General features: G+C 38.9%; 2 protein-coding genes across 4 annotated transcripts; both read left to right on the forward strand.

The window, feature by feature from the left end:
- Window positions 1–564: 564 nt before the first annotated feature.
- Window positions 565–17,015, forward strand: hfm1 (helicase for meiosis 1). The gene is made up of 39 exons (XM_084732057.1): window positions 565–714; window positions 810–925; window positions 1,276–1,585; window positions 2,774–3,108; window positions 3,556–3,597; window positions 3,720–3,790; window positions 3,921–4,053; window positions 4,740–4,891; window positions 4,998–5,075; window positions 5,592–5,747; window positions 6,544–6,744; window positions 6,911–6,999; window positions 7,122–7,165; window positions 7,313–7,414; window positions 8,627–8,772; window positions 9,038–9,132; window positions 9,250–9,383; window positions 9,525–9,572; window positions 9,821–9,901; window positions 10,033–10,124; window positions 10,281–10,387; window positions 10,514–10,561; window positions 10,750–10,847; window positions 10,945–11,079; window positions 11,215–11,300; window positions 12,140–12,223; window positions 12,300–12,457; window positions 12,552–12,655; window positions 12,992–13,171; window positions 13,316–13,381; window positions 13,552–13,676; window positions 14,633–14,715; window positions 14,879–14,994; window positions 15,082–15,165; window positions 15,417–15,725; window positions 15,822–15,903; window positions 16,047–16,140; window positions 16,512–16,663; window positions 16,814–17,015. The coding sequence occupies exons 1-39, from the start codon at window positions 644–646 to the stop codon at window positions 16,866–16,868; spliced, it is 4,662 nt and encodes a 1,553-aa protein (XP_084588183.1). The 5' UTR covers window positions 565–643; the 3' UTR covers window positions 16,869–17,015.
- A 667-nt stretch (window positions 17,016–17,682) lies between these two features.
- On the forward strand, window positions 17,683–24,597 carry cdc7 (cell division cycle 7 homolog (S. cerevisiae)). 3 transcript variants are annotated; one of them, XM_084732031.1, is made up of 11 exons: window positions 17,683–18,046; window positions 18,818–18,904; window positions 19,060–19,195; window positions 19,928–20,021; window positions 20,367–20,509; window positions 21,372–21,717; window positions 21,920–22,027; window positions 22,738–22,910; window positions 23,044–23,126; window positions 23,250–23,399; window positions 24,128–24,597. In XM_084732031.1, the coding sequence occupies exons 1-11, from the start codon at window positions 17,953–17,955 to the stop codon at window positions 24,532–24,534; spliced, it is 1,821 nt and encodes a 606-aa protein (XP_084588157.1). In that variant the 5' UTR covers window positions 17,683–17,952; the 3' UTR covers window positions 24,535–24,597. The 3 variants fall into 3 exon arrangements, with proteins under 3 accessions (XP_084588157.1, XP_084588158.1, XP_084588159.1); XM_084732032.1 differs by having other exon boundaries at window positions 17,688–18,046; window positions 21,372–21,438; XM_084732033.1 differs by having other exon boundaries at window positions 17,747–18,046; window positions 21,372–21,435.
- The last annotated feature ends 2,465 nt before the right edge of the window (window positions 24,598–27,062 follow it).

Genomic DNA, 27,062 nt, shown 5'->3' on the forward strand with positions numbered 1-27,062 from the left:
AGTAAGCTAAGGCTGGACAATATGGACAACCTAATTATTACAATTGTTTTGACCAGATACCTCTGTTGATATTGTGACAATATTGTAGGGATGACTATTGGTGCTTTCATAAAATATTAACACGATGAGATTTTTGATAATCATAAAAAATGTAGATTTAATGACTAAGTGTGTAAAAACAAATGATACAGCAGCTTGAACAGTCTGGTAATTTTAGAAAATTACATCACTCTCCTGTAGAGACAACACTTATGCCATATCATAATAGACTGATAAATCTAGGATGATCTGTATCTATTTCATATCACATTACTGATATGATATCAATATATTGACCAGCCCTTGTTGTAACTAACTGTACATCATTAAAAGGCTTCATCTTTACATCCAAGGATGTCATGAGAGAAAAATGAAAAGACGATAAACCTCCCAAATTAGTCTGGTTGTCACAGGCTAGTACAATTCCACAAAAAAGCCTTATATTGTACTGTGTTTAGTTATAATGTAAATATAGCTGGTTTATGTATCTATATAATTATTCCTGTTTGGTTCTTAAAGCCAGATGACCCCAACCAAGACACTGACTGACTGACATTGCCCCAGTCTGCATTCAAACGTTTGAGTGCCTTCATGATCTGATGAGATGTTGGACTCTGATGACTTCACCTTGTCGCTGGACAATCTGTTTTTTGAGAAACCCATTGTCCACAAAGTGTGAGTACAAAGAGATGCCCCTCATCATCTCTCACTCTTTTTCCTCTTCTCATCTGAATGACTGTTATTTTTCCCGTCTGGATTGTATTTGACAGAAAGCCACTGCACCAGGAGGCCAGTCCATGGCAGCTGGAAGTGCCTCCATCTCTTTTTCAGATTCCAGCCACTCAGGATATGCAGGAGGAGGCAGAGTCTCTCTCCACCCTATACAGTATGTTGTGTTCTGGATTAGGGTAAATTCCTTTTCACTTGACTTGAGTAAACTGCTCAGTATCTGGCCTATTGAAGTCCTACTAAATTTAACCGTATGACTCACTGACACGATAGCTTGAATAGGCTTGAAAGCTTTCCCAATTTTACTTGATATGCATAAACAAACCAGGATTTGGGTCTTATGGTATATTCTCATTAGTACGACTGAAATGGCAAAATGACTGCTGTGAATTCTTTTCATCACCAAGCAAAACAACAAAATAATCAACCTTAATTCTCACTAGCATCAAATTTACAGCTACTGACAACATGGTTTGATGAAACTCTCTCCATCAATATTACTCACAGGTTTCTCACAGAAACCCAAGATGTTCCTGCCTCTTTTCAAAGGATCAGCTGGCCTTAAGATCTTACCATCAACAACCAGCAGTCCTTACAGTTATAGCAATGATGAGAAAGAGATTGAAACTCAGGATGGCAGCAACAGCACCAGCAGATGTGATGGCCTTTGGGGAGGTGAAGGGTTCAGGGATTACTCTCAGGGTGCCTGTCAGAGTGGCGGAGGTGGAGATGAAACCCCGCAGGACTCTGGTCATGTGCCCATCAGCCGGAGGTGTTTGTCTCTGGACCACAGCAAAAGCCCACCTCTACGGAGAAGGTAAGAAGGGTTGCACATTTTTGTTTTCCTTAACTGATAGTTGAAAATGTTAACAATCAGTCAAGTAATCATTCATAATTAATAAGATACACAATGCATGTGTTTTTCTTATTTCCAGTTTTATTTAAACAATTCTAGCAGTACATTTGTTCTGATAAATGTAAGTTTATGACATCATATAATTGATTATCAGTGGATTAGTATAGAAGAGAGGTAGGACTAGACAAGCATGTTGCTTCATCTTACTCCTTTTTGTACATAAAATCTTAATTTATGTTGCTCATTTATTTTTTTCTACATATATATTATATTTATTTCTTAAAATGTTTTAACTAAATAAATCAAACCAAATCAAGCACAAACAGTTTAACAGCATACTAAAGCTATAAGGCTCTAGCTCAAAATAGCTGCTTTGTTCACCTGTCCTTATTCAACAAATGCCTCTGCCATAACAACAATGTCAAATGAGGCATAATTACTGCCATTTCCAGACTAACATGACAGATCAAACCAACTCGTGAGAAAACCTGTAAGCTCTTGTGAAATGTTACAAAAAAAAATACATTATCGGTTCATAAATTGTAAATTGGATGAATTCTCAACATTATTCAATTAAGGATTAATCATTAACATCTCTAGAGGTAAGTTTCGGTTTTGTCAAGATAACATTTCTCTGATTGTGGATTAAAGAGCGTGTTCACTGTTTTTTTTTTTTGTTTGTTTTTTATAAATGATAAACATTTAAAGCCATAAAGAGCCAATGAACATTTTCTCTCTTTGGAGGCGGTTGCAGAACATAATTTTAAAAAATGCATAAATTAGGATTAATGTTATTCACTACATAAAAGCCATATTTCCATTTTTATTTGTGCTGCCCAGAAATGTAATGTAGAGCTGATTTGCTCTTTAATCCCACAAATTGTTGGAGTCCATGACACGCTTAGTTATGACGGTGCTACAGTACATCCTGAAGAGCTTTGATTTTTACATCAGTGGACAGTTCATAAGAACGTGAAAAGATGCTAAACCATCCCCCATGTTGGCCTTGTTACCAGAGGCTTTTTTAAGAAAAAAACCCCTCCACACTTGCAGTAGGAACAACAGCCCCCCCACACACAGACACACACATTCTGCTTTCCTCTTTCAGTTCTTTATTCCCTCCATATCCTCTCTTCTCTCCCACAACAGCTTGTTCAAGGTTCAGGTGTCGAACAATGGAGGTGACTCGTCAAACACAGATGACCTCAGTAGCAGCGGCAGCCAGACAGCATCCAGACCTCAAACTTTTCTCAGTCAGGTTACCATGGCGACAGTGCCTCCTCCTCTTCAGCCACCACGGGCGACAGTTAGCCAGGCTGCTCCGCCTTTCTCCCCAAAGCCCCGCTACTCACCCCCTCCTCCTCTGGGCTCATCTGCAGCGAGCGGCCGACCCCCGCAGCAGGCGGCACACGCAGAGACGCAGGACAAGGGCACAAAGAGAGCCTTCGTTCCGCCCATGACGCCTCAGCCGCTCTGCATACAAGGTGCTGTGCTGCACTGACACAGTCACAGACGGGCGCTGTGCTCACATGTCTGTGACTGGTTCACCAAATAACACTCATATAGCTTCTGTAAAGTGTGCCAGCTAATGAGCATGCCCATGTCTAGCCATGGCAGCAGCTGCCACAATGTGTTTGGGTGTGATGAGGTGAAATGAGGTGAGCTCCCCCCATTGACCGCTCCATTGTAATGAAACATGTTGGTCACTAGGTGGTGAATAGTAAAACAGTACTATCAGCAGACACTAACAGCAGAAAACCTTTGTAACCCCATGAAGTCTGCAGTTTTACTTTACATCCACCACAAATTGAAATAATCTGATTTCTTCCCCCTACAGATAACTTAAACAATACATATTAAGATCAAGGTGGAATCAGTGAGAGTGTGACTGAAAATGAACCTGTGGTATGTTTTGATTGTGCACTTTTTAGGGCCCTCTGGATCTGGAGTTTTACGGCCAGTGTCTGAAATTCGTATCCTTTTTTTGTTGTTGTGTAAGTCAACACAATTTAAACAGTGTTTAAACAGAGCTAGAATGCTTGGAATGCAATTTCACAAGTGATGTGGTTTGATTTCCTGAACCATGCGAACACAGCAGCCAAGTTCAGATCCGTCTTCAACGAGTTCCCCTTTTTCAACTACGTTCAGTCCAAAGCACTCGACGACGTAAGCATTATCTGAAAGCCCTTATTAACAGAGTGCTGAGGATTAGGAATAACATGATAGTTTTCTTTGTCTTGTTGGAACCTGTTAGAGATGAACTCCTGGAGTGCATTTGTGTTTGGTTTGTTCACAGGTTCTTTACACGGGTAAGAACTTTGTGGCATGTGCTCCTACCGGTTCTGGGAAAACAGTGCTGTTTGAGCTGGCCATCATTCGCCTGCTACTGGAGACCCCTGAGCCCTGGAGAGATGTCAAAGCTGTCTATAGTGAGCATAGTATTGTGTAGACCTATATACAATTATATTCATTCACAAAATTAGGGCTGCAATTAACAGTTATTTTCATAATCGATTAACCTGTTGATTATTTTCTCATTTAATCTATTAGTTGTTGGTCCATAAAATGTCAGAAAATGGTGACAGATGTTGATCAGTGTTCCCCAAAGCTAAAGGTGACATTTTCAGTTTAATTTCATAGAGGAGAAAAAAACCCAGAAAATATGCAGATTTGAGAAGCTGAAAATAGAAAATTTGGACATTTTTTTATTAAAAAATTACTCAAAAACAATTCCTCATTTAGCAAAATAGATGATAAGTAATTAAATTGTCAATTCATAATCAAGTAATCATTGCAGCTCTACATAAAATATATGGCATTGAATATGAAAGGTTATGTTTTTCAGTCACAATATTGGGTGTATGAGCTTGTGAGTCAAAGTTCAGGAAGGAGGAAGAAATTCCATACCTAATGAGATACAACAACTAAAACAAAGTCATTGAAGTGCAACAATGTCTCAGCACAATACGCCTGACTTTAATCATGCATAGGCTTTTAACGTGTTTCTTTTGATTTGCTTAGCAATCTTTTGATTTTTGATTCAATTATAGATTTAGGGTATTTCTGAGGTACAAAGAACTGCCTTGTAAAAAGATTAACTGTTTGTTCTTGCCAGTGGCCCCTATCAAAGCTCTCTGCAGTCAGTGCTTTGAGAGCTGGAAAAAGAAGTTTGGTCCTCTGGGGCTGAGCTGTAAGGAGCTGACAGGCGACACAGAGATCGATGACTTCTTTGAGATTCAGGAGTCTCACATCATCCTGACCACACCTGTATGTGACGCCACCCTGCCTCTGCAAATAAAGGGATGAAAAGATAGTAACCCCGCCAAAAAAAGTTTTTCCTGAATATAAAATTCTGTGTTTATCTTTTTCTCAGGAAAAATGGGACAGCATGACAAGAAAATGGAAGGACAACTGTCTGCTTCAGCTAGTCAGACTCTTCCTTATTGATGAGGTCAGTGTGTTTGTCAGATATTTTGTTCTCAGGCTCAGTTTTCAGTGTTCATAGTATCTCATTTTATGCTTGTATAATAGTGAATGCTCACTGTGCCCTCGTCTGCCAGAAGATGTATTGTCTACCTGTTTAATTATGCCACATTGCGTGATGACACATCATTAGCCTCTGCCCTCAGCACTTTATTAAAAAAATATCATACATCATTTTCTGGTTTCATGTATTATGAGAGTGGAAACAACCTGTGTAGTTATTCCACCTCCTCATGTTCACAATTGAATACAGTTATAAATTCATATTTTTGGGCTTGGTCTGAATCAAACAAGCATGTTCTCTTACATCTGGGGAATGTTATTTGTAGGCTGAGCCTCGCTTTTGAATCACAATGCTTCACTTAGAATGCTATATTGTGACACATTTTACCTTCGGTTGGCCCTACCACATACCAGTTTTTCTGCTGAACCTGTGAGACACTTCTAAAACCAGGTCTAAGATGACAAATGCTTTTTCTTCCAGGTGCATGTGGTGAAGGATGCGACCCGTGGTGCCACTCTGGAAGTGGTGGTGAGCAGGATGAAGGCCGTGCATGCTTACAGGACAGCACAGAATCCAGACACAAGCCTCTCAATGAGGTTTGTTGCTGTGTCAGCCACCATACCCAACATCTCTGATGTAAGTGTTTGAGAATCATTGAAAGAGCACAGCAATAATTTGTTTAGGACAAGAGAATTCAAAGGGCAGTGTGGGAAAATCCGTCAGAATTATATAATTCATACGCAGAAACAAACAAACTAACTGATTGAGGCAGCGGTAGGTCAGCAACTCCTGTGTTCTGCAAGATAAAATTGCTGTTTTTGCTAAAGGAGCCTGCTTTGCGAAGTGCAAAGAATGATACAGCAGCTTTATATAATGATGGTTTCCTGTCAGAAAAGGCTGTAAAAGGTCAAGAGGTGAAAATATTCTAAAGCATATACTCAAACTGATAAACAGCAGTTCATTGCTTAGCTTTCGTGCTGGTACTCCTGTCTGCTTCTTCTAACTGCCAACTGTGTGCAAACTGTCATCTAATGTGGATAATGGATAATGTGGCTGTGTTCAAAGTTCAAGAGTTCAGAGTTCAAAGGTCAAAAAATCTGAACTATCCATTTAAGGTCAGATCCATATTGAGGCTACTGAATGCCTAAGTTTGTATAGAACATGTTTTTGTGTTGTCAGGTAAAAAAAATTATATAGTATAGTATAAAATTATATAGTATTTTAGTTACATTTCAGTATTTTGTATTTTATTTTGTTACATCTGATGAGTATTTGTAATTTGTAACAACAGACTTTTTCAGGTGTTTGTGTCTATCTTGTGTGCAAATCTGTGATGCATGGACACAATTCTCTATCTCTATTGTAATGTACTGTATTTCTAGTGTAACTCAGCAAAGTGTGGCCGATCATTGTTTTTGCTGCCTGTTGTCAGATAGCAGACTGGCTGTCTAATGACAGCAGTCCAGCCACATATTTGGAAATGGATGAGAGCCACCGTCCAGTGAAGCTTAGGAAGGTGGTGCTGGGATTCCCCTGCAGCCAAACCCACACAGAGTTCAAGTTTGACCTGTCGCTCAACTACAAGATGGCCAACATCATACAGACGTACTCTGACCAGAAGCCTTCACTGGTGGTGAGTGTAGAAATTAGGCCAAGCTGTATGTTATTTTGTCTGCTTGTGTGTTTGTTTTCCTTCTTAATTTTCTCATGTCACTGAACGAGGTTGTAAGGTTATTTAGAGTTAATAAGCATGGTGGGATTGGATTACTCCATGGTCTAATAATTATGTTATTCTGTAGTTTTGCTCTACAAGGAAAGGAGCTCAGCAGTCTGCCACAGTTCTGGCCAAGGATGCTCGGTTCATCATGAGCACTGAGCACAGGCAAAGGTTTGTGTCTGACTCACCCAAGCTTACATGTTCTCACATAATGCAACTATTCATCAAAACCTTTCATTTTTGTGTTATTAATTTTATTGAAAGCTTGATCTTCCTGACCTTAATCTTTTTAGGTTGATGAAATATGCCAATTCTATTCTGGATTCTAAACTGAGAGGTGAGTCCCCTTTTAAAATGTCAAGACACATCAGATGCAGAATCTGAAAATCTGTTTCAGTTCACATCCGGTCAGAAAGTAAATGACCATTTGCTGTAATTATTCACTGTATAACAGTATTTTGTTTTTTTTATGTTTGTGGTCCAGACCTGGTGATGTTAGGAGTTGGTTTCCACCATGCAGGAGTTGACTTGTCTGATAGGAAGTTGGTAGAACATGCCTTCACTGTGGGAGACCTGCCTGTCCTCTGTGAGACTTTGTCACCAATTCAGTTTTATATGCTGTAAATGGATATGTGGCGCTATAAGCTTGCAACATGATCCCGTGTTTTTATTTTCTTTGTAACACTGCAGACATAATCTGGAAAGACAGGTTACAACAAACGAATCTTACAGTATTTCACCCATATTGTGTTGAAACACTGCACGGCCTCAGCACAAGCTTTGTAACTGCAGGGTTGTGTTACAAATATACAAACCCGATTCCAATAAAGTTGTGTAAACATAAATGAAAACATATTGTAATGATTTGAAAATCCTTTTTGACCTGTATTCAATTTAGTCTAGTACAAAGACAATATCTTAATGTTCAAACTTATTAACTTTTATTTTTTTTCTTTTTTGTAAATATACACTCATTCTGAATTTGATGTCTGCAACATGTTTCAAAATAGTTTGGAACATTCGACAGGTAAACAGGTTTATTGGTAACAGGTGACAGTATCATGATTGGCTATAAAAGAGGCCTCCCCCAAAGGCTCAGTCATTCACAAGCATGGATGAGGTGAGGTTCACCACTTTGAAAAACTGCGTAGGCAAGTGGTCCAACAGTTTAAGAGCAACGTTTCTCATCATGCAACTGCAAGGAATTTGAGGATCTCACCATCTACAATCCATAATATCATTGAAAGTTTCAGAGAATCTGGAGAAATCTCTGCATGTAAGGGACAAGGTTGAAAACCAACACTGAATTCCTGTGACCTTTGACCCCTCAGGCAGTACTGCATTAAAAACCCACATACTTGTATTACGGGTACTGCATGTGCTCAGGATCACTTTGGTTGTCAGTAAACAGTTCAGCGCTACATCTGCAAATGCAAGTTAGGAATCTAGTTAGTCAGGACTGATGCAAAGTGGCAAAATGTGCTGTAGCCTGATGAGTCCACTTTTCCGACTGTTTTTGGAAATCATGGAGAGTGAAAAAAACATCCAGATTGTTACCAGCACTAACCTCAACATGACAAATGACAATGTTAGACTTTTAAAGGTTATATCCACTGATACTGATCATATGACAACTTATTGGTGCATCTCTAATCAAAAGTACATTAGGAAAGTTACCACATTTTAATGCAAAACATTCAGATTTTTGCCACTTGCCACTGACCATTTCAAAGCAGGTTTTTATTGTATTTTATTGCCACTGAATTTGTGCTTGTCATCTGACTTTTTAACATCCTAGTTACCACCAGGACTCTGGCCATGGGGGTGAACCTGCCAGCTCATCTGGTGGTGATAAAGTCCACCATGCAGTATGTGTCAGGCTCATGTGAGGAGTACGGCGAGGCTGACCTGCTGCAGATGATAGGCCGAGCTGGAAGACCGCAAGTAATGGCAGAATGATAATGGAGTAATTTATTGATTTTCTTACCTCCCTCAGCATTAGGAGGTGTACCATAAGGGTTTGTGCACTATCACAAATCAAGGAACTGCTTGGTGCATTTTCTTTTACTGGGCCTGTGCCATTTTAATATTCTACACTGATAACTTTAACTCGCAGATATCTGATGATGAATTAAGAAAGATAGCAACAGCTAGTTTTAGTATGATGCACAAACTAAATGAGTTTTTTCTTTTTTCTTTATTCCTCTAGTTTGACACGTCAGCAACTGTGGTGATCATGACAAAGATGCAAACCAAAGACAAGTACATGAAACTTATGAATGGGATGGAAATCATTGAGAGCAGGTGCTGCGGCTCAGTCAGCTGACATTTTCTTCTTTCCTCTTTCTCTGACTCTTGCGCTCTCATATGAGAGAGATTATACAGTGGTGCACGAGGTAACAGTACACGTCTTTTCCCCAGCTTACACAGTCACCTGGTGGAGCACCTGAATGCTGAGATTGTTCTCCAAACCATCAGTGATGTCAACATGGCTCTGGACTGGATACGCTCCACCTTCCTCTACATCAGAGCCCTCAAGAACCCCACACACTACGGTCAGAGCTCAAAACACAAACAAAGAGATCACAGGGGACAAAATTAGCACTTGGCCTGTGGACAAAAAAGTCAATTTTGCACACTTTCATTGTCATTACTGTATGTTAAACCAGTGCAGTGTGTTTCGACTTCAATTTCAGGTTTCTCCGCCAACCTAGACAGATATGGAATTGAAGCAAAATTGCAAGGTGGGTCACAACTGTTTTTGCTGTATTTGACATCACTAGTGAAGTCACTGAAGTAGCACACTGCTATTAGGAGGAAACTCTATACTGAATTTAAACCACTATAGTGAAGGCACTTGTCATGGAAGCTGTGCTTCAGACCTTTTGGGTTAATTGTGCACATTAATAACAGTACCCCACTATTTTAGCTGTCTGCAGTGAGCATAATATCGCAGTTTAAGGTGATTGCTGTTTCATGGATCCTCTCATAGAACTGTGCCTGAAGAACCTCAACTCTCTGTCCTCTATTGGTCTAATTGACATGGATGAGGATATCAACATCAAACCAACAGGTAGAGAGGAAATTAGTTTAAAAGGCTGTTAAAATCCTCAATGTGCTCCTCTTTAGTTCATGTCGTTTTTGTTCAACTGAGCCTTATATTCGAGAAATGAAACTGTTACGTCGTGTGTTTTTGTTTCTCAGAGAGCGGCAGGTTAATGGCAAGGTACTGTGTTGCCTTTGACACCATGAAACAGTTCAGCAAAGTAGCGGGCACTGAGAACCTGTCTGACCTGGTAGGTTTGCTCATAAGACTGCACAGTTAGTGTTTTTTGATTAAAACGCAGATACAGTGACATTTTGCGTTGCTGGGCTGGGTCACTGCAAAATAATATCCCTTTAATTATGATATTTGGTAAAGCAAATACCATAATAAGTGGCTGCATGTACAGATTGAGATGGTGTCGAAGAGCAGAGAGTTCAGCGACATTCAGCTGAGAGTGAATGAGAGGAGGCCTTTGAACACTTTGAACAGGGACAAGAACAGGGTCACCATCAGGTCAGCAGTGTTCATAAGACTGACAGTTGCAGATACAGTATCATAAACACTGATTATAATTGCAAAAATATACTGGTGCAATTAGACACAAACCATTGGAAATGAGATGTTTATAATTTTTTCCAGGTTTCCCATTGAGGGAAAGATCAAAAACAGCGAGATGAAAGTGAACTGGTAGGATTATTAATTCATTTGCTCCCCCAGTAGAAAAACGGTGTTGAATAAAAAAAAGAGTACTAGTTTATGAAATTTATTGCAGAATTTGTATTATGGATCTCCTATGGACAGTCCACTTTATATAGTGTGTGTGTGTGTGTGTGTGTGTGTGTGTGTGTGTGTGTGTGTGTGTGTATTGTCTTTAGCTTGATTCAGGCTCAGTTGGGCTCCATTTCAATTCAAGAGTTTGGACTTACCCAGGATACAGCAAAGATCTTCAGGACTGGGATGCGCATCAGCAAATGTATGTGGGGTAAATGATCAAGAACAAATAAATAAAGTGATGGCTGACTGCATTTCTTTGTAGCTTTGATTGTTGTTGTTATTTTGATGTCTATCAGGCCTGTCAGAGTTTCTGAGTCAGCCATCCAAGACCGGTTTTTCTGCTCTGCTCAACTCCCTGATCCTGGCAAAGTGCTTCAGAGCCAAGCTTTGGGAAAACTCGCCCTATGTTTCCAAACAGCTGGAAAAGATAGGTGTGTACATCATCCATATGGTGTACATATGAATATGTAGTGTCCCTTAGACTCATTAATTAATAACCCAAACATTCTTCTTCTTAGATTTACATGCAGTATTAACATTTGACAATAATACACTGTGTGTTTCAGGCCAGACTCTATCGACTGCCATGGTGAATGCTGGACTCACCACTTTCAGCAAAATAGAGCAAACCCACGCCAGAGAGCTTGAGCTGGTCAGTCTGTGCAATATTCATACTTGACAGCCTTCCTGATTTTCCCGTGAGAATCTCGTTTTTTGCCCCTTCCTGGTCTCCTCAAGGGGTCACAATTCTACCATATTTCTCCTGATTTATGACAACCTGTTTCTGGTACTGTACAACATGCATAATTCCTGCAACTCTAAAAAGCTGCCGTTTCCAACTGGACAACAGTTCAGTTCAGTGACATGGAAGAGAGCTGCTCACACCCACTGTATCCAGTTTTACCTCCGTGTTCATGCCTCACCCTCCTCAGTGAGTGAGAGACAAATAGAGACATGGACAGCACTAAGAGAAAGAAATACTTCTAGAATACTACTAGAATTCCTGTTTCTTGTAGAAAATTTTAAAGGAAAGGGGCACATTTAGGCCTACTAATGTACCCATAGAAAAAACGTTTGTGATTTTCTTTTTAAATTCTTTTTCTGTGTTACTGAAATGAATTTCAGATTGGACTAGTAGTTGAAGGTAAATGCTATCGTTCCAATCCTATTGTGTGTTTCAGCTAATAAGTTATAGGCCGCCTGCAGGCATCTTTGCAGAAAATGTGCACTTATGATATTTTCATTCTTTAAAAGTCACTAGAAACTCATTGATTTGATTGATTTCATTTTTTGTGTGAATTTGTGTGTAGGAAAAAACAGAAACAAACAAATAATCAACAGAATTACAATGAAAAACTTGAATTAACATTTGATGTCTGATTGCTTTTCGAAAGCCTCCCTGTTTTTGAGATCTCAAGGTTGGCAAGTAGGGTAATGTTTGAAAAGAAGACATTGTGATCATGCATCTGTTACTTTATTTTTTTTGCTCAGATTCTCAACAGACATCCACCATTTGGCAACCAAATCAGAGAATCTGTTATACATCTCCCAAAGTATGAAGTTACTGTGGAGCAGGTAAAAGTTGTCACAGAATTTTATCATTATATAACAGAGCTTTTTTTTTCTCTGAAGTTGCTGCTGTGTCTTGTAGCTTCCGAGGTATAGCTGCACCACAGCGGAGATTGTTGTGAAGGTGAATCTAAAAAACCAAACTCAGCTGCTGTCCAGGAGAACAGCTCCCAACCACCACTACGTCTCTCTGATCATCGGAAACTCTGGCAACAGTGTGGTCTTCCTCCAGAAACTCACGTGAGAAATAAAAACCCAGGCTCAATTTTGGGTCATTAAAAAGACAGCCCCGTTGTAGAACATATAGTATATTGATTTTCAGCTTGTTTTCCAGGGACTTGGTGCTGTTGAGGTCGGGTAGCTGGTCGAAGAAGATCGAGGTGACAAAGGCCTTGAAAGGAGAGGAGATCAGTGTCAATCTCATTAGCTCAGAATACGGTAAACCTTGGAAATACCTTCGCATTTCACATCGAAATGTATCCACAATTTGTTCTGATATCAACATATACTATAGATGTTGTGTAGTTTAGTGCAAAGTTTCTTTATTTATAAATCAAACAATTCACCATACCTTTTTTCAACTATAATTGTGCAAAGCAGAGCTGTTGTTGAGCTGAGATATCTCTTATCTGGCAGTTTGCTGTAACACACTTCTGTATATAATGTATATCTTGTTTTTGCACATCCTGGACATAGACTATTGAGCTGGACTGCCGATGAGTGCTATGCAGGGAGGGCGTTTTCCGTACATTTTGACCTCTTCCTTTCCTATAGTGGGGCTGGACATCCAGCAGAAGTTCACCGTGTACTACTCTGGAGCCAGGAGGTTTGGAACTGATAATCCATACTGCATATCATATGATCGTACTGGACCACAGCATTCTGCGCTGAAACCACAGTCTACAGATCAGGCTGCAGCTCAGAGGGAAAATGCCACATCTGCTACAGACCAAGGCACTACACTAAACTTTGTCACTGATGATTTTGTTTATGCTGAAATATAAAATATTGTATATTAATATTGTATGTCTTCAAAGGCAGATTGATATTTGGGCTGTTTCTTTTGTCTCTATTCAAATATGACAACTTTATAAACAGGTTTAGGCAGTACAAGACAGTGCAACCACTTCTGCAAGAACAAGGATCTCTGTGCCCACGACTGCTGTGAGTAGAATCACACGTCTTTCACTGTGTGTGTGGATTTATGGATCGGCTTTGTGTGCCTGTCAACACTACAGAGGTCTTTTTCCTCCAGACAGTGAGAGTGCAGATGTGTGTGTGTGTGTGTGTGTGTGTGTGTGTGTGTGTGTGTGTGTGTGTGTGGCTCCCTCTAGGTAAAGTGGGTGTAACTGTGACACGGAAGAGGTCAGCAAGTCAAGAATCCAGTTTCTCATCCTATTTGAAAGACTTGAGGAGCAGGGGTGACACACTCGGGCAGACTCCTGTCAAACGGCTCAAGGTGGGTTAGAAAACAGATGTTTAGACAGAGGTGTTAAAGACTGGTTACAAATCTGTGGTCGCTGTGTTTTCCTAAACCGGTCTTAAACAACAGATCAAATCCAACACATGAGAATTGAAAAGTGTAATTCTGCAGGTTTTGTTTCACCACGCTTGACACTGAACACTAGAGGGAGCCGGTGAGTCACTGCCAGATCACCAGTGGTATCACTGACGAAGAAAGTTGAATTGTTGCACAGAAAAATAAGAAATATACCCAACACTTTAAGTGGAGTGGAGTAAACTTTGTTGTCCTCGAGGAAAATGTGTCTTGGGCACAGTGCTACAATCTTTTGCTTTACATAAAAACATCACAAAGACATGACCCAATGCCTTAAGACATGAAAGAGACATTTTGACAATGCATTTGACACTGACAACACAATGACTTAAAAAATGATGCGTAAGAACTGACATGCGAAAGTACTGAGCTCTAAAATGATTGTGTATTTACTGCATACGAACACCAGAGGTAAAAATTATACGAACAGTAGTATCTATATATAACATAATTATTATACATGTACAGATAGTATACTGTGTAGTATTAGGATATGAGAATACTATGTGTGTTAAGTATGTGCATAACATATTTACTTTATATATTAGAGTGTAGGCATGTAGATATGTACTTTAGAAAAGCTATATATATATATAAAAAAATAGTTTATAGGTGTAGAATATGCAGACAGCAAACAGTATGTGTGTTTGTAGGCTCATTCTGTTTGAAATTCCAGTTGAGGTTATGATATATGTATAAAGCTGCAGGTACATTGTTGTGTGTTTTATCCTACTGTACAAAATGAGAATTGTAAATATAATCTTTGAGTAAGACAACTATACTTTGACAAAAAACAAGTGTATTTTTTACGTTTTACTTACTTGAGTAAGTCTGTGTTTGATGTTTTATTTCCTCAGATGAAAATGAGCGAGGAGTCTGTGTCTGTCAACATGCAAGAGTTTGCTTTCAAACCCAAAGAGAGGCTTCTTCCTGTTTCCAGGTGATGCTGTGGACTTTGATTCATAAGTGCAAATCTTAGAAAAGATCCCTTAACAAGTGCTGCAAAATAAATTCTCATGTGTGACAGTAACTTTTGTGAAAATAAGCTTAATGTCAGTGAAATCTGATGGCCTGGTGCTGATGTCATATTCTGTGTGATGAAGGTATGGAGGGAGTCACTATGAAGCTTCAGTGAGAGCTCACATAGAGACTGTGGATCTAACAGGAGACGACTCTGCTCACCTGCAGGACGTTGTTCATCTGGATGATGATTTCACTGGTAAGTAAACACGCTCAACACGCTTTCCAACATTGCAGGGTTTAGCAGTCACATGATCCTCTGTCTCTCGCTTCTCTCTCCTTTGAGATTATGATGACTACGTGGAGGACGTGCACGGGATGATAGAGGAGCCTGTCCAAACGCCTGCAGCATCTAATACTCAACATCAAAGTACTGTCAAACAACTTAACTTAAACTCATTAGTAGACAGACCAGACTGGTGGTTTTGAATGTCTTGGCTCATTGACTACAAATCTCATATACTTCACATACTTTTTTCACTGTTTTGCACCCACAAACTCTTGAAACAGCATTCATTCATTCAGAAGTTCTTATGCAGATACTTTTTTCAGATTGAAAAAAAAGAAAGTGCAGTTACATTCGATGATGTATTTATCCTATTTTTATTCATCTGTGTTTAGGTTTCTCAGTGTGGATGACCCCAGGTGTCGGTGTTGGTGTGAGTCAGAACCAAAAAACGCGCCTAAACCAGATCAATACAACCAACTCGGCTTACTCAAAGAAGTCCGCTTCCGCGTCAAACCAGAGCGTTCACTGTGAAAGTACTTCAACCTCACACATACCAACCGTCACATTTGACCTCGGAAATGAGTGGGACGACTGGGGCGACTTTGATGATGAGAAGTTGGTGCATGCCAGCGAGACGTCATTGGCCTCATGTCCAACTAAACCTCGAGTCCAGCAAAATGCAGCAGACTACAACATACCAGGTAGACTGAAGTTATCATACTTATAGTCAAGCAGTCATTGTAATCAAACCTTTGATCGTTGTGATTTTTATAAACCTTCATATATTTCATGTGAAGGATTTGTTGGTACAGCAGCACCAGGGTTCCTCAGTCAGTCACAAGTCAAACCCTGTTTAACCTCTGACAGAACACCACTGAGGTAGGAACAGACCGTTCTGCACATATGAATGTGAATTGTGAAATACTGTATGTAAAATGTACTTTTGTAAAACACAGTCATCCATAGAGGTTTTATGTTGTAGTCAAGACAGTAAAAACATTTGGCATATTTTTGTATTTTAGGTCTATTTCACCAACCTTAAATCCTGAAATCAGAAAACCAGGACCCTCACCAGTCACAGAGAAACCACAGAACACGCTGGACTGGAATAAAAAGGTGTGTGTGTATGTGTGTGTGTGTGGGTGTATGCATGCGTTGCACCCACAAATCACACACAACTCAGAATTAACATATTTTTATAAGGTGGAGGATGTTATTTTCCTGAATTAACGAAGCGAAATGAAGGATGATTTGGCTGATCTTCAGTGGCTTTAGAGTTTTTTCTTGATTGTAACTGCCAACTCATCCTGCTTAAAACAATGTAAAATATGTGGCAACAATCATAGAATTGTATCAAAATGACAGCATCCCAAAAAATAACACTTTTAGATGCCTGTTTACTGCTTAATCTCTCTACAATCTTTACTGGAGTATGGTCAGTAGCTGAGCTACACAGGTGACGCCTGCCTCTCTTCCTCCTTGTGCAGAGACCAAGCATCTTCAGCGACAAGTTCGTGGTAAAAACACCACAAAATCTCCCAAAACAGATGGAGACCCGCGTGGCCCCACTTACCAGGAGGTTTGATTTCTTCTCAACAATGAGCGACCCGGCCAACACCAGCTCACCTATCAACAGATGGTAGAGGAAAATATAATTACAAGCTCTTTACAGCATTCTTCCCATAGTACACAATTAAAATAATCCTATATCTAATACACTTTTACTAAAATATACTTTTTCACCTGATTAACCCCTTCGCTCCTTCTTTTTCCCTTACTTTATATACAGCACCAACACCAAAGAAGAAGAACTTTTTCTAGGGATATTTGATGGTATATTTTAGAAGCACCGCTTGTTTAGCTGTGAAGGGAATGTATTATTAACATAAAGTCTTTATGTTTGTGTTCATGTTTTGTTAAAAATCTAAAGTTCTAGACTGTTTTAAAGACATGTTATTATATACTCACAAATTAAATTAATTGTTTCATATTAACTTACTAATGTAAGTGATTTATTTATCTATTTAATAAAATAATAAAGCATTTGTTTATTTGATGGTACAGTCTTGGGGTAGTTTAAGTAGAAGTAGTTTTGTGATAGTTACTGATTATTTTGTGTAAATAGATTAGAGGTCCATCTTTTAAGTTAGTGTGTATAATAAATATGTGTGTTTATAACAACTCACAGCCGTATTTAGAAAGTCTCTTATCTTACTATTAGGAGTCCTCTTAAGTCCTATAATGTAACGACGCTGTGGTAGAAAATTTGGGCAGGTTTAAGGACAGAACTGCTGGCAAGGGTTAGAGAAATACCATAGTTTGAGCTAACAAATATCACTCTCGCGAGATCTGGAGTTGCTTTGTAGACGCGACCAAAAGATGGCTTGGTATCGCGTGATCTGTGACGCGAGATGCGTCCGACGTCACTTTTAGCGCGGAGTTTGTTGTCGGCGGAAAAGCTTAAGTCTGAAACCGTGAACAAGTTATTTTATTCAGCCGCAGACTGAGTTTTTAAGTTATATGTGTAAGTTTTCGACGATGGAGCATTAGCCCATACCCGTGTGGCGTGTTTTGAGATGTTAATTTGAGAAAGTATTTCAATCTACGACCAACTAAAGCGGTGAGTTTCTCCTTCTTGTACTAAACCTAAAACTAGTCAGCTAGCTGACAGACTGTAGCTACCAGTAGCATGCTAGTTTTGTTGTAATGAGGAAGATGGTTTTAAAATTAGCTGTGTGCATTTCATATTTATCTATAACCAGATCACACTGAAGACATACACTGTGCAGCTTAACATTACTTCCTATAGTTAATATGACACCGTAACTAACTGTATGATATCATCTATAATGAAAATGTTTCCGTTTGTGTCAGTAACGTTTTCAGCCTCTCAAAGTCTCTTTCTACATTTTATTTTTCCCTGTTTAGATGGAGTTGTCTCCTGTGTGCACTGAAGGCATCAGCACAGATGGCTGTAACATAAATAAACCTGACAGAGGTCACAGGAGAAGCAAAGTGCCAAGTAAGTTGGAGGCTTTATCACTAAAAAACAAACATAATTTGGGGTATCGATACACATTACATTAGAATATCATTGTTAATGGTTAATATTAGCTTGAAGAACCAATACTTGCAGGTCCCAAATACACTATATGTACATCAGGAGCGTCTTAGACATTGTCTAAGATGTTCGATATGGTTATATAAGTGTTGTCTTGTGGTATTAAGAGCTGTATTACAATAAAGTGATGTAATTTTCTGAAATTACCAGGCTGTTCTGTTATTTGTCTTTACCCACTTAGTCATTTTATTCACATTACTGATGATTATTTATCAAAAATAGTCATAATAATTGTCATCCTGCCAGTGATGTTGCAATTTTGTTCACAAGGTATTGTGTCACAAAATATAGTGATATTTGCTTTTTTCCAAATTGCCCAGGCCTAGTTTGCCCTGTTTAAACATCTATAGTGTTGTTTTAAAGAAAATATGTATATCAAGATATATATATATATATATATATATATATGTATATATATATATATATATATATATATATACATATATCTCATATTGCTACATAGCTGCACAGTTAAACATAATATTATCGAACTTGCAGTGTGGCCAAGTGCAATATCCAAAACGCAGAACCAGAACCAAAAGGTAACATTTTGAAAACAAAAGAAAAGTATGTGAAAAGGTGCATAGGTGCACTGGCCTAAAAAATCTTGTTCTCCAGAATGACGACATTTGCGCATCTATGACAGCCTTTTTTTTTTCTGTTTTCCTCCAGGGGATGTGGAGATAGACATTGAGTCTCTCTACAAAGCTGTCCCTCAGCTGGCCAAGGTATTCCGTGTTGTGGACAAAATTGGTGAAGGTATATCCGCTGCATAACTTCAGCTTTCAAGTTTATATACTTTGTTTAGAATAAATCTTTGTTTAAGTTTCATACAATAGTCCCTCGTTCACCTCATTTGATTTATTGAAGCAGAAGAGGTTATTCTGTTCATGATTTGTGTGTTTTTGCATCAGGCACGTTCAGCTCAGTGTATCTGGGTGAGGCTCAGATGCGGGATGGTAAGAGAGAGAAGTTTGCCCTGAAGCACCTCATCCCGACCAGCCATCCTACACGCATCGCTGCTGAGCTTCAGTGTCTCACTGTTGCTGGGTGAGTCCAGTACTGTTGTTGAAGTCACATCTTAAAATACATTTATAGATTTTTCTTCATGTATAGTTTATGCTGTTGTTCACTTTTTAAATAGTTAGGATTTCTCTCACTGCATATATTTACTGTCAGTGTTTTTATACTTTGTTGCAATGAGTATTACATTACAGAATTAGTTAAAATAATAATAATTTGCCTTTTACAATCAGCTCAAAGGGAGTTTAATGGGAGTTTATTGTTTAGTTTCCATGTAAATCTGCCAGATAAATATTCCCCTCTGCTGATCCTCTCTATTTTTGTTTGTGTTATCTGGCTGTTTAAAACCCTTAGACATACTATTTATACTGCTGTCAGAGATTTTTATATTTGCTATGGATGTGTTACAGTGCTGACGCATAATCTGTGTAAGAGTTTTGTGCTCACAAATTGTAAAATAGTGAATTGAATAACCCTTTTGCATCATAACTGTTAGATCTCGCTCCTTAAAGATTATTTTTAGCCGCAGCAAATTGGTGTGTGGGTTGCTCGTTTGTCTAACATGGTATGATTCAGCTGAACCTGCGCACCTCAATACATTTGCAACTGGTTTGGCAAGACACTCAGTTAAATATAGGAATGTGCATTTATTCTCAGTATTTTCTATTATGATTCTTGGAAGTGACCGACCAAGATTGACGTCATCACAGACAAATTACAAAACACATTGAAATGTGTGCCTTTTTTCCCACTTTGCAGAGGCAGAGAAAATGTGATGGGGGTGACGTACTGCTTCAGGAGGGAGGACCATGTGGTGATAGTCATGCCCTATATGGAGCATCAAGCTATTGTGGTATGTACCTTGTAATGCATTGGTTTCTGTCAAGCATGAGGCTGCTTCTCACTGACATACTGACTTTTGCATTGACATGATCTGTATTAGGGGTGGGAGACAAGGAACAAATCTTCAATCACTACATATGCCATTTTATGTCATATATCAAGATGCAATAACTGTTTTGTAAATTCAATTAAGAAAACTTTAAAATAACCATACTGTACTATTCATCATTTCTGATTTTTTTTTTCTTCTTTTATTTGGGACCTCCAAACAAAAACAACTGCCTCACACGAGACAAAATTTGAGTTAAAAACAAAAGAATTGAAATGGTTATGTTAATTAAACTGTATTTCTCAGGACATCATTGGCTCTCTGAGCTTTGAAGAGGTCCGTCTGTACATCTATCACCTGCTGAAGTCCCTGAAACACATCCATCAGTTTGGTATCATTCATCGAGACATCAAACCAAACAACTTCCTCTACAACAGGAGCAGCAAAACGTGAGTAGTCACACCCGTCTGTAATAAAGGCAATAATAATGGAAGGAGAGAGAGAAAAGGGGACATGGCAGTAAGCTGAAACACTTTGAAAAGAAAGTGTTAAAGTTATTTAATTGTCAGTGTTTTATTATAAACATACAATTTAATTTTCCATTCAACAGGGTTTCTGTGGGTCCTTTTTAAAATTTTTAGGCCTTAAAATGTCTTTAATATGACTTTGACAGGTCTTAAAAATTGATTGGATTATGAAGTTAATGTTACTTGTATATAAATTTGCCATCAGTTCACAGACTTTGTGGGAAAAATTTTGACCACACTGTAACAACTACAAAAACAAACCAACGTTGACCCAAAAACCACTAATGCAACTTTGCAGCCAGGCCATAATTTATCAGAGCACACCCAGCTAGCTTCATGCTCCACCTTAAAACAGGGAAAGGATAAGAAATCTTACATTATGCAATTTGGTTCGGCAGGTTTCATTCTTGTCTGATTTCATACTTTATTGCCCGTGTGGATGTGAAATCTTAAATTGCCCTCATAGTGGTCTTAAATATTGTCAAATTAGACTTGTTTAAACCTACAGAAACCCTGATTTTAATAGAATTACAAAAAATTGTGTGTGGTGTAAATTTCATTGACAAGAAAATCTGAATCTGGAGGTCAGACAAAAAAAATTGCAATTCAGAATCAGCCAAGAAAATTAAAATCAGTACATCTCTAATTTTATCTGTTATCAGGGAAATTCTCACCTTCCTGTGTAGTTTGGAAGTGATGGTGGGTTTGGGGGTTTCAGAATGGTGAGTGTTCATATAACACAGTATTGTACTGATTAATTTCCCTGTTTAAAATGTATGTGTAGGTATGCGCTGGTGGACTTCGGCCTGGCTCAGGGCACAGAGGACACCCAGATCGAGCTGCTGAAGGTGGTGAGGCAGAGGCCGTCACAAAAAGGTGGAGGGTCCACAGGAAAACAGGACGCCACACAACGGAGCAAAGCACCACCTAAACTCCCTCCTAAAACCACCACAGGCTCGACCTCTCTACCTAAACCTCCACGACAATCCACAACTTTCCCCCCCTCCTCCTCCTCCTCCTCTACTTCCACCACCACATCCTCCTCCACCTCTCGGAAAGCACTGGTTAAAAAAGCTCGTTCTGTCACCACCGCCGTCACCACCTCCACCTCTCGCACAAAGCACACAAAGGTGTCAGCACTGAGTTTTGTTTCTGATTCTTTTCCTTGTCCAGTGAAAGCAGAATTATAAATAAGAGTAGTTGGGGTTTATTGGGCAACACAAGTCTGGAGTTTGATTAAGAATTTGCTGTATTGGTCTGTCTGTGTTTGTCTTCTGCTTTCTGCACTAATGTGCCGGTTTTAGCTAAATCCTGCTATTTTATTTTCTCAAGGATTTGACAGGACTGCGCAAAGTGCCACGGCCTGTGTTTGGAGAGAGGAACCTGAACAGCTGCACTCCAGCTTCATCCACCACCAAACAAGCTGCCATTAAGACCGAGGTAAGCAGGGTGTGAAGTGGGGCCATCCTGAGTATTACCTGTGAATATTTGGTCATTATTTACTTAGGCTGTATACTTTTATTATAATTATGAGTCTTACGAAAGATGAGGCCTCCGAAGTCGAGAACGAGTGTTGAGCAGTTGGAGGGTAATTTTCGTTGTGAAATCTTCCCTTGCGATGCTTTTCTGTCTGCAGATACTGTTCTGTGCACTCATATCACCTGTGCATGGCTGTTTTTATTCTGCACATGGGAAGAAGAAATTGAAGTTCTGTATTTTAGTGTAGTACTGATTCCTTAAAACCTTTATTTTAAAAATACCAGTGTGGTGGTGATACATGTTGGTCTTACATATATCTGAATTTTCTCAAGTTATCTCTCGCAGTGTTCTCTGTAACTATAGACAAGGTATATCTCATCTTCTCAAGTGTTTGAAAAAGATTTCGTACAAAGTCTTAAAGTGCTAAAGTGATAATTCTGGAAATTAACAAGCATTAAATAATCATGATCAAAACTGTAAATAAACAAAGGGACAATATACAATTGCTGTTGATATAAAGGAATTTGTGAATTTATAGTAGCAATTTATGAGATGATAAATGCTTCAAGAGTCTGGAAAACTTTGCTTTAGGTAACTTGAACGTGCTATACAAACCCTATTTCAAAGTTTATTTCTCAGTGTATTCTTTCTTCATAAAATCTTGTATTCAGCTGGTAAAGCCTGGCAAAACAGAGGACCCAGCCAGCCGGAGGTACTCTTCAACCAGCCGTCCGCTGCCTGTCAGGACCCAGAGCAGCAGTCAGAAACCTCAGAGGAGCGTACAGCAGGGCCTCACCTGTAACTGCTACATGACTGACCGTGTCTGCAACATCTGCATGTCCAGGTAACAAAAAAAAAGAGAACAGTATAACTACTTTTTAAAAAAAAAAAATCATTAAAAGCCACTTACACACAACACAGCCATTTAATGTCTGTTTTCTTTACTCCTGCTTTGTGCTGTTTTTATTGATATAAAGGAAGCAGCAGGTGGCACCCAGGGCAGGAACTCCGGGTTTCAGAGCACCAGAAGTCCTCACAAAGTGTCCCAACCAAGGAACAGGTTGGTGCTTTAAAGCATAACTGTTGCACATGACCATAAAAATGACAGCTGTGCAAAGAAGCTTAAAACTCAAACATCTCTCACTCTGACTCATCTGCACTGTCACATCTTACTGTGCTGCAGCCATAGACGTGTGGTCAGCTGGCGTGATCCTGCTCTCACTGCTCAGTGGTCGTTACCCGTTCTTCAAAGCCAGCGATGACCTGATCGCCCTCACTCAGATCATGACCATACGAGGCTCCAGAGAGACCATCCAGGCTGCAAAGTCATTTGGTGTGTACTAATAATTTTTACTCAATGAACTGATCCATCTGCTTCTGTACTGCAATTAATGAATCGGCACAGTTTATCACTGTAGACTTGTGCTGACAGATAAATCGTATTTTCATTGTCATCATATCAACATGCACGATAAGTTCATCGCTCGAGACTAATTTAAATGTGTTGGATAAAAAAATGATTCATAGGGGCTGAAATTAACACTCCCAGGTACTGGATGCAGTGAATTTCTGTTTGATGATTGAATCTGGGTGGGCTGTCATGTAATAAAAAAGAAATTTACCAATTTTTGGGGTCATTTATGAGTGCACTGCTTCTGTCCTTCGTAGTGCATTCAGGTGCATCTTGTGAATGCTGCATTGTACAGCAAAGCACAGAGACTTCATGATGCATTCAAGTGCAAAAGATATGCAAAGCAAAAAATAATGTATTTCCCTTTGTTGAAATATATATATGCCTACATCTGTCATTACTTTCTTGTTCTTTTCCTGCAGCATTTCTAATGATGAATGAAATAACATTGCTACATAAGCAGACTTTAAAAATTGTATTTAAAAAATCATCAAATTATCAGCTAATTAAACCATATTCTAGCACAGAGATCCTCAGGTACTCTAACATTTGTTTATATATTACTATAGACTGTCAGTTTAACACTGTAGGAGAGCAGAATTCGGTGGTGTGGTGCTGACACTGATGTTTTTGTGCTGAATGTCATTCAGGTAAGGCTGTGGTGTGCAGTCGGGAGCTGCCTCGGCAGGATCTCAGGACGCTGTGCGAGACGCTGAGAGGGAGGAGGCCGTCGCCAGATGATGAAGTCACACCCCTTCCCGAAGCCAACAAAGACTCCTCCAACGCCCGTCGTCACAAGATTGAAGATGGCACGCCTACACACCGTCCCGCTGAGGGAACATTCAAGCGACACAAAGACGGAGCAGGCGACACAGAAACGTCTTGCCTCACTGAACAGAGCTCAGAGACAGACTGCAAGGTGGAGGAGGATGAGCGGGGCTGGGACAGGGTTCCTGATGAGGCTTACGACCTGCTGGACCGGCTGCTGGACCTGAACCCATCCACCAGGATCACAGCTGCTCAGGCCCTGCAGCACCCGCTGTTCAGACACCTGTGAAACTGCAGACATCAGCATAATTGGAACTGCTGACTTTCACAGGCTTAGGTCCAGATTTAATAAACTGGATGCTGCTGAGAAAAACATGTTTATACTTTATATTTACTTTACAAATTGATCCTTCCTAAATCTCACACCTTTTTGCTCTGTGTTCTAATTATAATTGAGCAAACTCAGATTTCTCCCTGTCCTGTAAAAGAAACACACAGGGTCACATGATAATGTTAGAAAAATGCTAACTAACTAGCTAATGATTGATGTAAAGTAGTTTGTTACCGTTTTGCTAACATTAGCTAATTTAAGATATGCAAATATGTCACCTTTACAGCTTTTTGACTGACAGCAAACTGGCTCAACTGTCATTGGAGCTAAGAGTGAAAAGGGGCGGGACTTAAGAAGGGTCAGTTGTAACCCAGCAGAGGACTGAGTCTGTCTGTTTGTGAGACAGAAATCTGCTGCAGTGCACAGAATCTTTTAAGCAAAATGGAGAGAAGTTTAGATCCCAAGACAATAGAGTTCTGGTTCATTTCTGTGTGAGGGAAACTATTTTCTCTCCCATCAACCCCTGATAAAGGCTTCTTTATCTTAAAGTTAGTGTAGGTTTGACTTGCTGGTTCACAGGTCTACAGTAGAGTTAAAGTGTTTTTATGGCAGCTGTGTTATAAAGTACTTGGAGAATGGGGATTTAAAGGGCTCTAATGTGCACCAATGGCAGGAAAAGCATTGACTTAAGGCATTACATTGTATTGGCAGACTGGCTGCTGCATCAGTTATTTAAAACAAACAATCCACAAGCTGAAATAAACATTCAACCTTGAAGGTTCCTGACTTCCAGCTTCTTGCAGCTGTACGCTCACTGATTGTTTTGCTTTTTAATGTTTACCTTCTGTCCTTTTTTACTTCAAAGAGAAAAAACAAACATGATGCGTGAGTGACGCCCTGAGTCAAGTTTGTACTTCCAACAAAACCTTTATTTAATGTTTGTTAAGAGAGACAACAAATATTCTGTCTGAGTTTGTTCTTGTTGAGAGGGAAGAGTCCGTATGTTTACCATCATCACCACGGCTGTAAGACGCTTCATTAAGTGAGAGTTCTTAAAGTCTGAAAGGGCTTTTAATTTGAAGGTGCTTGGAATTCCATCTGTATTTTATGAATGTGATGCTGTATGAGAATATGTATGTTTCGGCTATTTATTACACTGAAAATGTGCTCTTTGTGTTTTCTAATAAAGAGTAAAACAAAGCAAGCAGCTTCTACTTACAGTATATTAAGTCTTACATATTCTGTGTATTATAATAAACACATTTAAAATCATTTATACAGAGATTATATCAAAGTCATCAAACCTATGGATCAAAAAGCTCAGGACAGAATCATCCCTATAGAACTGCTGTTTAAATAATTGGCTTACAATGATGACACAATCTACTAAGAGTCTTCATTTTGAGACTTTTACATACAAAAAAAGGTTTTTTTTTGTTTGTTTTTTTAAAAAAGTCGTATTTATATTTTGCTTTACTCCCATGATGCTTTGCCTCACAGTCACCTGTCTGCTTCTAGCTGGTTACCTGAGGCTGCTGCTGTGTGCACATTACAATCATGACAGGGAAAAGAAAGTTATCAAAGTTATCTGAATGAAAAACAGTCTAAGCTGCTGACAAACTGTCAAAACCAAGCCAATGCAGTGCAGCAGTGAAAACAGTAACAGTAAACTATATTTAATATGCAGTACTGTATTTTATTCTAATATATTTAAAGTAATTTAATTTGTCGGCTAGAGTAAGATGAAAAGTGTTTACAACAGCTGTACTGCATTCTTGAAGCAATCAATAGAATACAGTAAATAGTGATGCCGTCCAATTCATTACTTCATATTCGTAATAAACATACAACCGTTTATTTATAATAAAATATCAATGAATTGGTAATTTGCATGAGAAATAAAGGTTTCAACTGTAATTCACACTTGAATTACTCAAGTCTAACGTTAATTTTAAAGTAAATGTGTCTAGTGTGAATGTAAAATCATTAGAGATGTTTTATTTTACTTCTATTTTGCAGCGTAAACAGCAAAAATTGTGTCCAAACAATGACGAGTGATTTTGTTTGTATTTTTGTGTGTCAGACATTAAATTCAGTCTATAAAGAATACTTAAAGTAAAAATAAAATGATTAATTGCCATTTAACAAAGGACCTTTTCACAGCAGCCATAGTGATGAAATAGTTGGTATCATGTCACTGGTAACATCTGTGTACTCTACGATTTCATGTCAAAATATACTGTGGAAAAATTCCTATAATGAAACCATAATTACTCATACAGTTGAGATTTTAATGTTTTCTTTAGTAACCACTTGATTCATTAAAAAAAATCATTTTAACACTTTGTCTAATTACCCTGGGGGCATATTACAGATGCCATATTCCACTTAGAATAAACAGCACAGCACTTTATTTACCCTGCGTGTACAAAAGTTTATTTATTACAGAGGCAATTAAAAACTTTCCAGCCATTACTTTGATGGTT

The sequence above is a fragment of the Lutjanus erythropterus genome, chromosome 12 (assembly GCF_056507025.1).
Source record: "Lutjanus erythropterus isolate fLutEry1 chromosome 12, fLutEry1.hap2, whole genome shotgun sequence".
NCBI lineage: Eukaryota > Metazoa > Chordata > Actinopteri > Lutjaniformes > Lutjanidae > Lutjanus > Lutjanus erythropterus.

What these genes read in the sequence shown, in the direction of transcription:
- hfm1 (XM_084732057.1), top strand. Translation starts at nt 644, where the DNA reads ATGTTGGACTCTGATGACTTCACCTTGTCGCTGGACAATCTGTTTTTT. An exon ending in GGGAGACCTGCCTGTCCTCT is followed by an intron (nt 7,415 to 8,626) that starts GTGAGACTTTGT and finishes TTAACATCCTAG; the next exon opens with TTACCACCAGGACTCTGGCC. An exon ending in CTGAGAACCTGTCTGACCTG is followed by an intron (nt 10,125 to 10,280) that starts GTAGGTTTGCTC and finishes CTGCATGTACAG; the next exon opens with ATTGAGATGGTGTCGAAGAG.
- cdc7 (XM_084732031.1), top strand. Translation starts at nt 17,953, where the DNA reads ATGGAGTTGTCTCCTGTGTGCACTGAAGGCATCAGCACAGATGGCTGT. An exon ending in TGGAGCATCAAGCTATTGTG is followed by an intron (nt 20,022 to 20,366) that starts GTATGTACCTTG and finishes TGTATTTCTCAG; the next exon opens with GACATCATTGGCTCTCTGAG. An exon ending in TGCAACATCTGCATGTCCAG is followed by an intron (nt 22,911 to 23,043) that starts GTAACAAAAAAA and finishes ATTGATATAAAG; the next exon opens with GAAGCAGCAGGTGGCACCCA.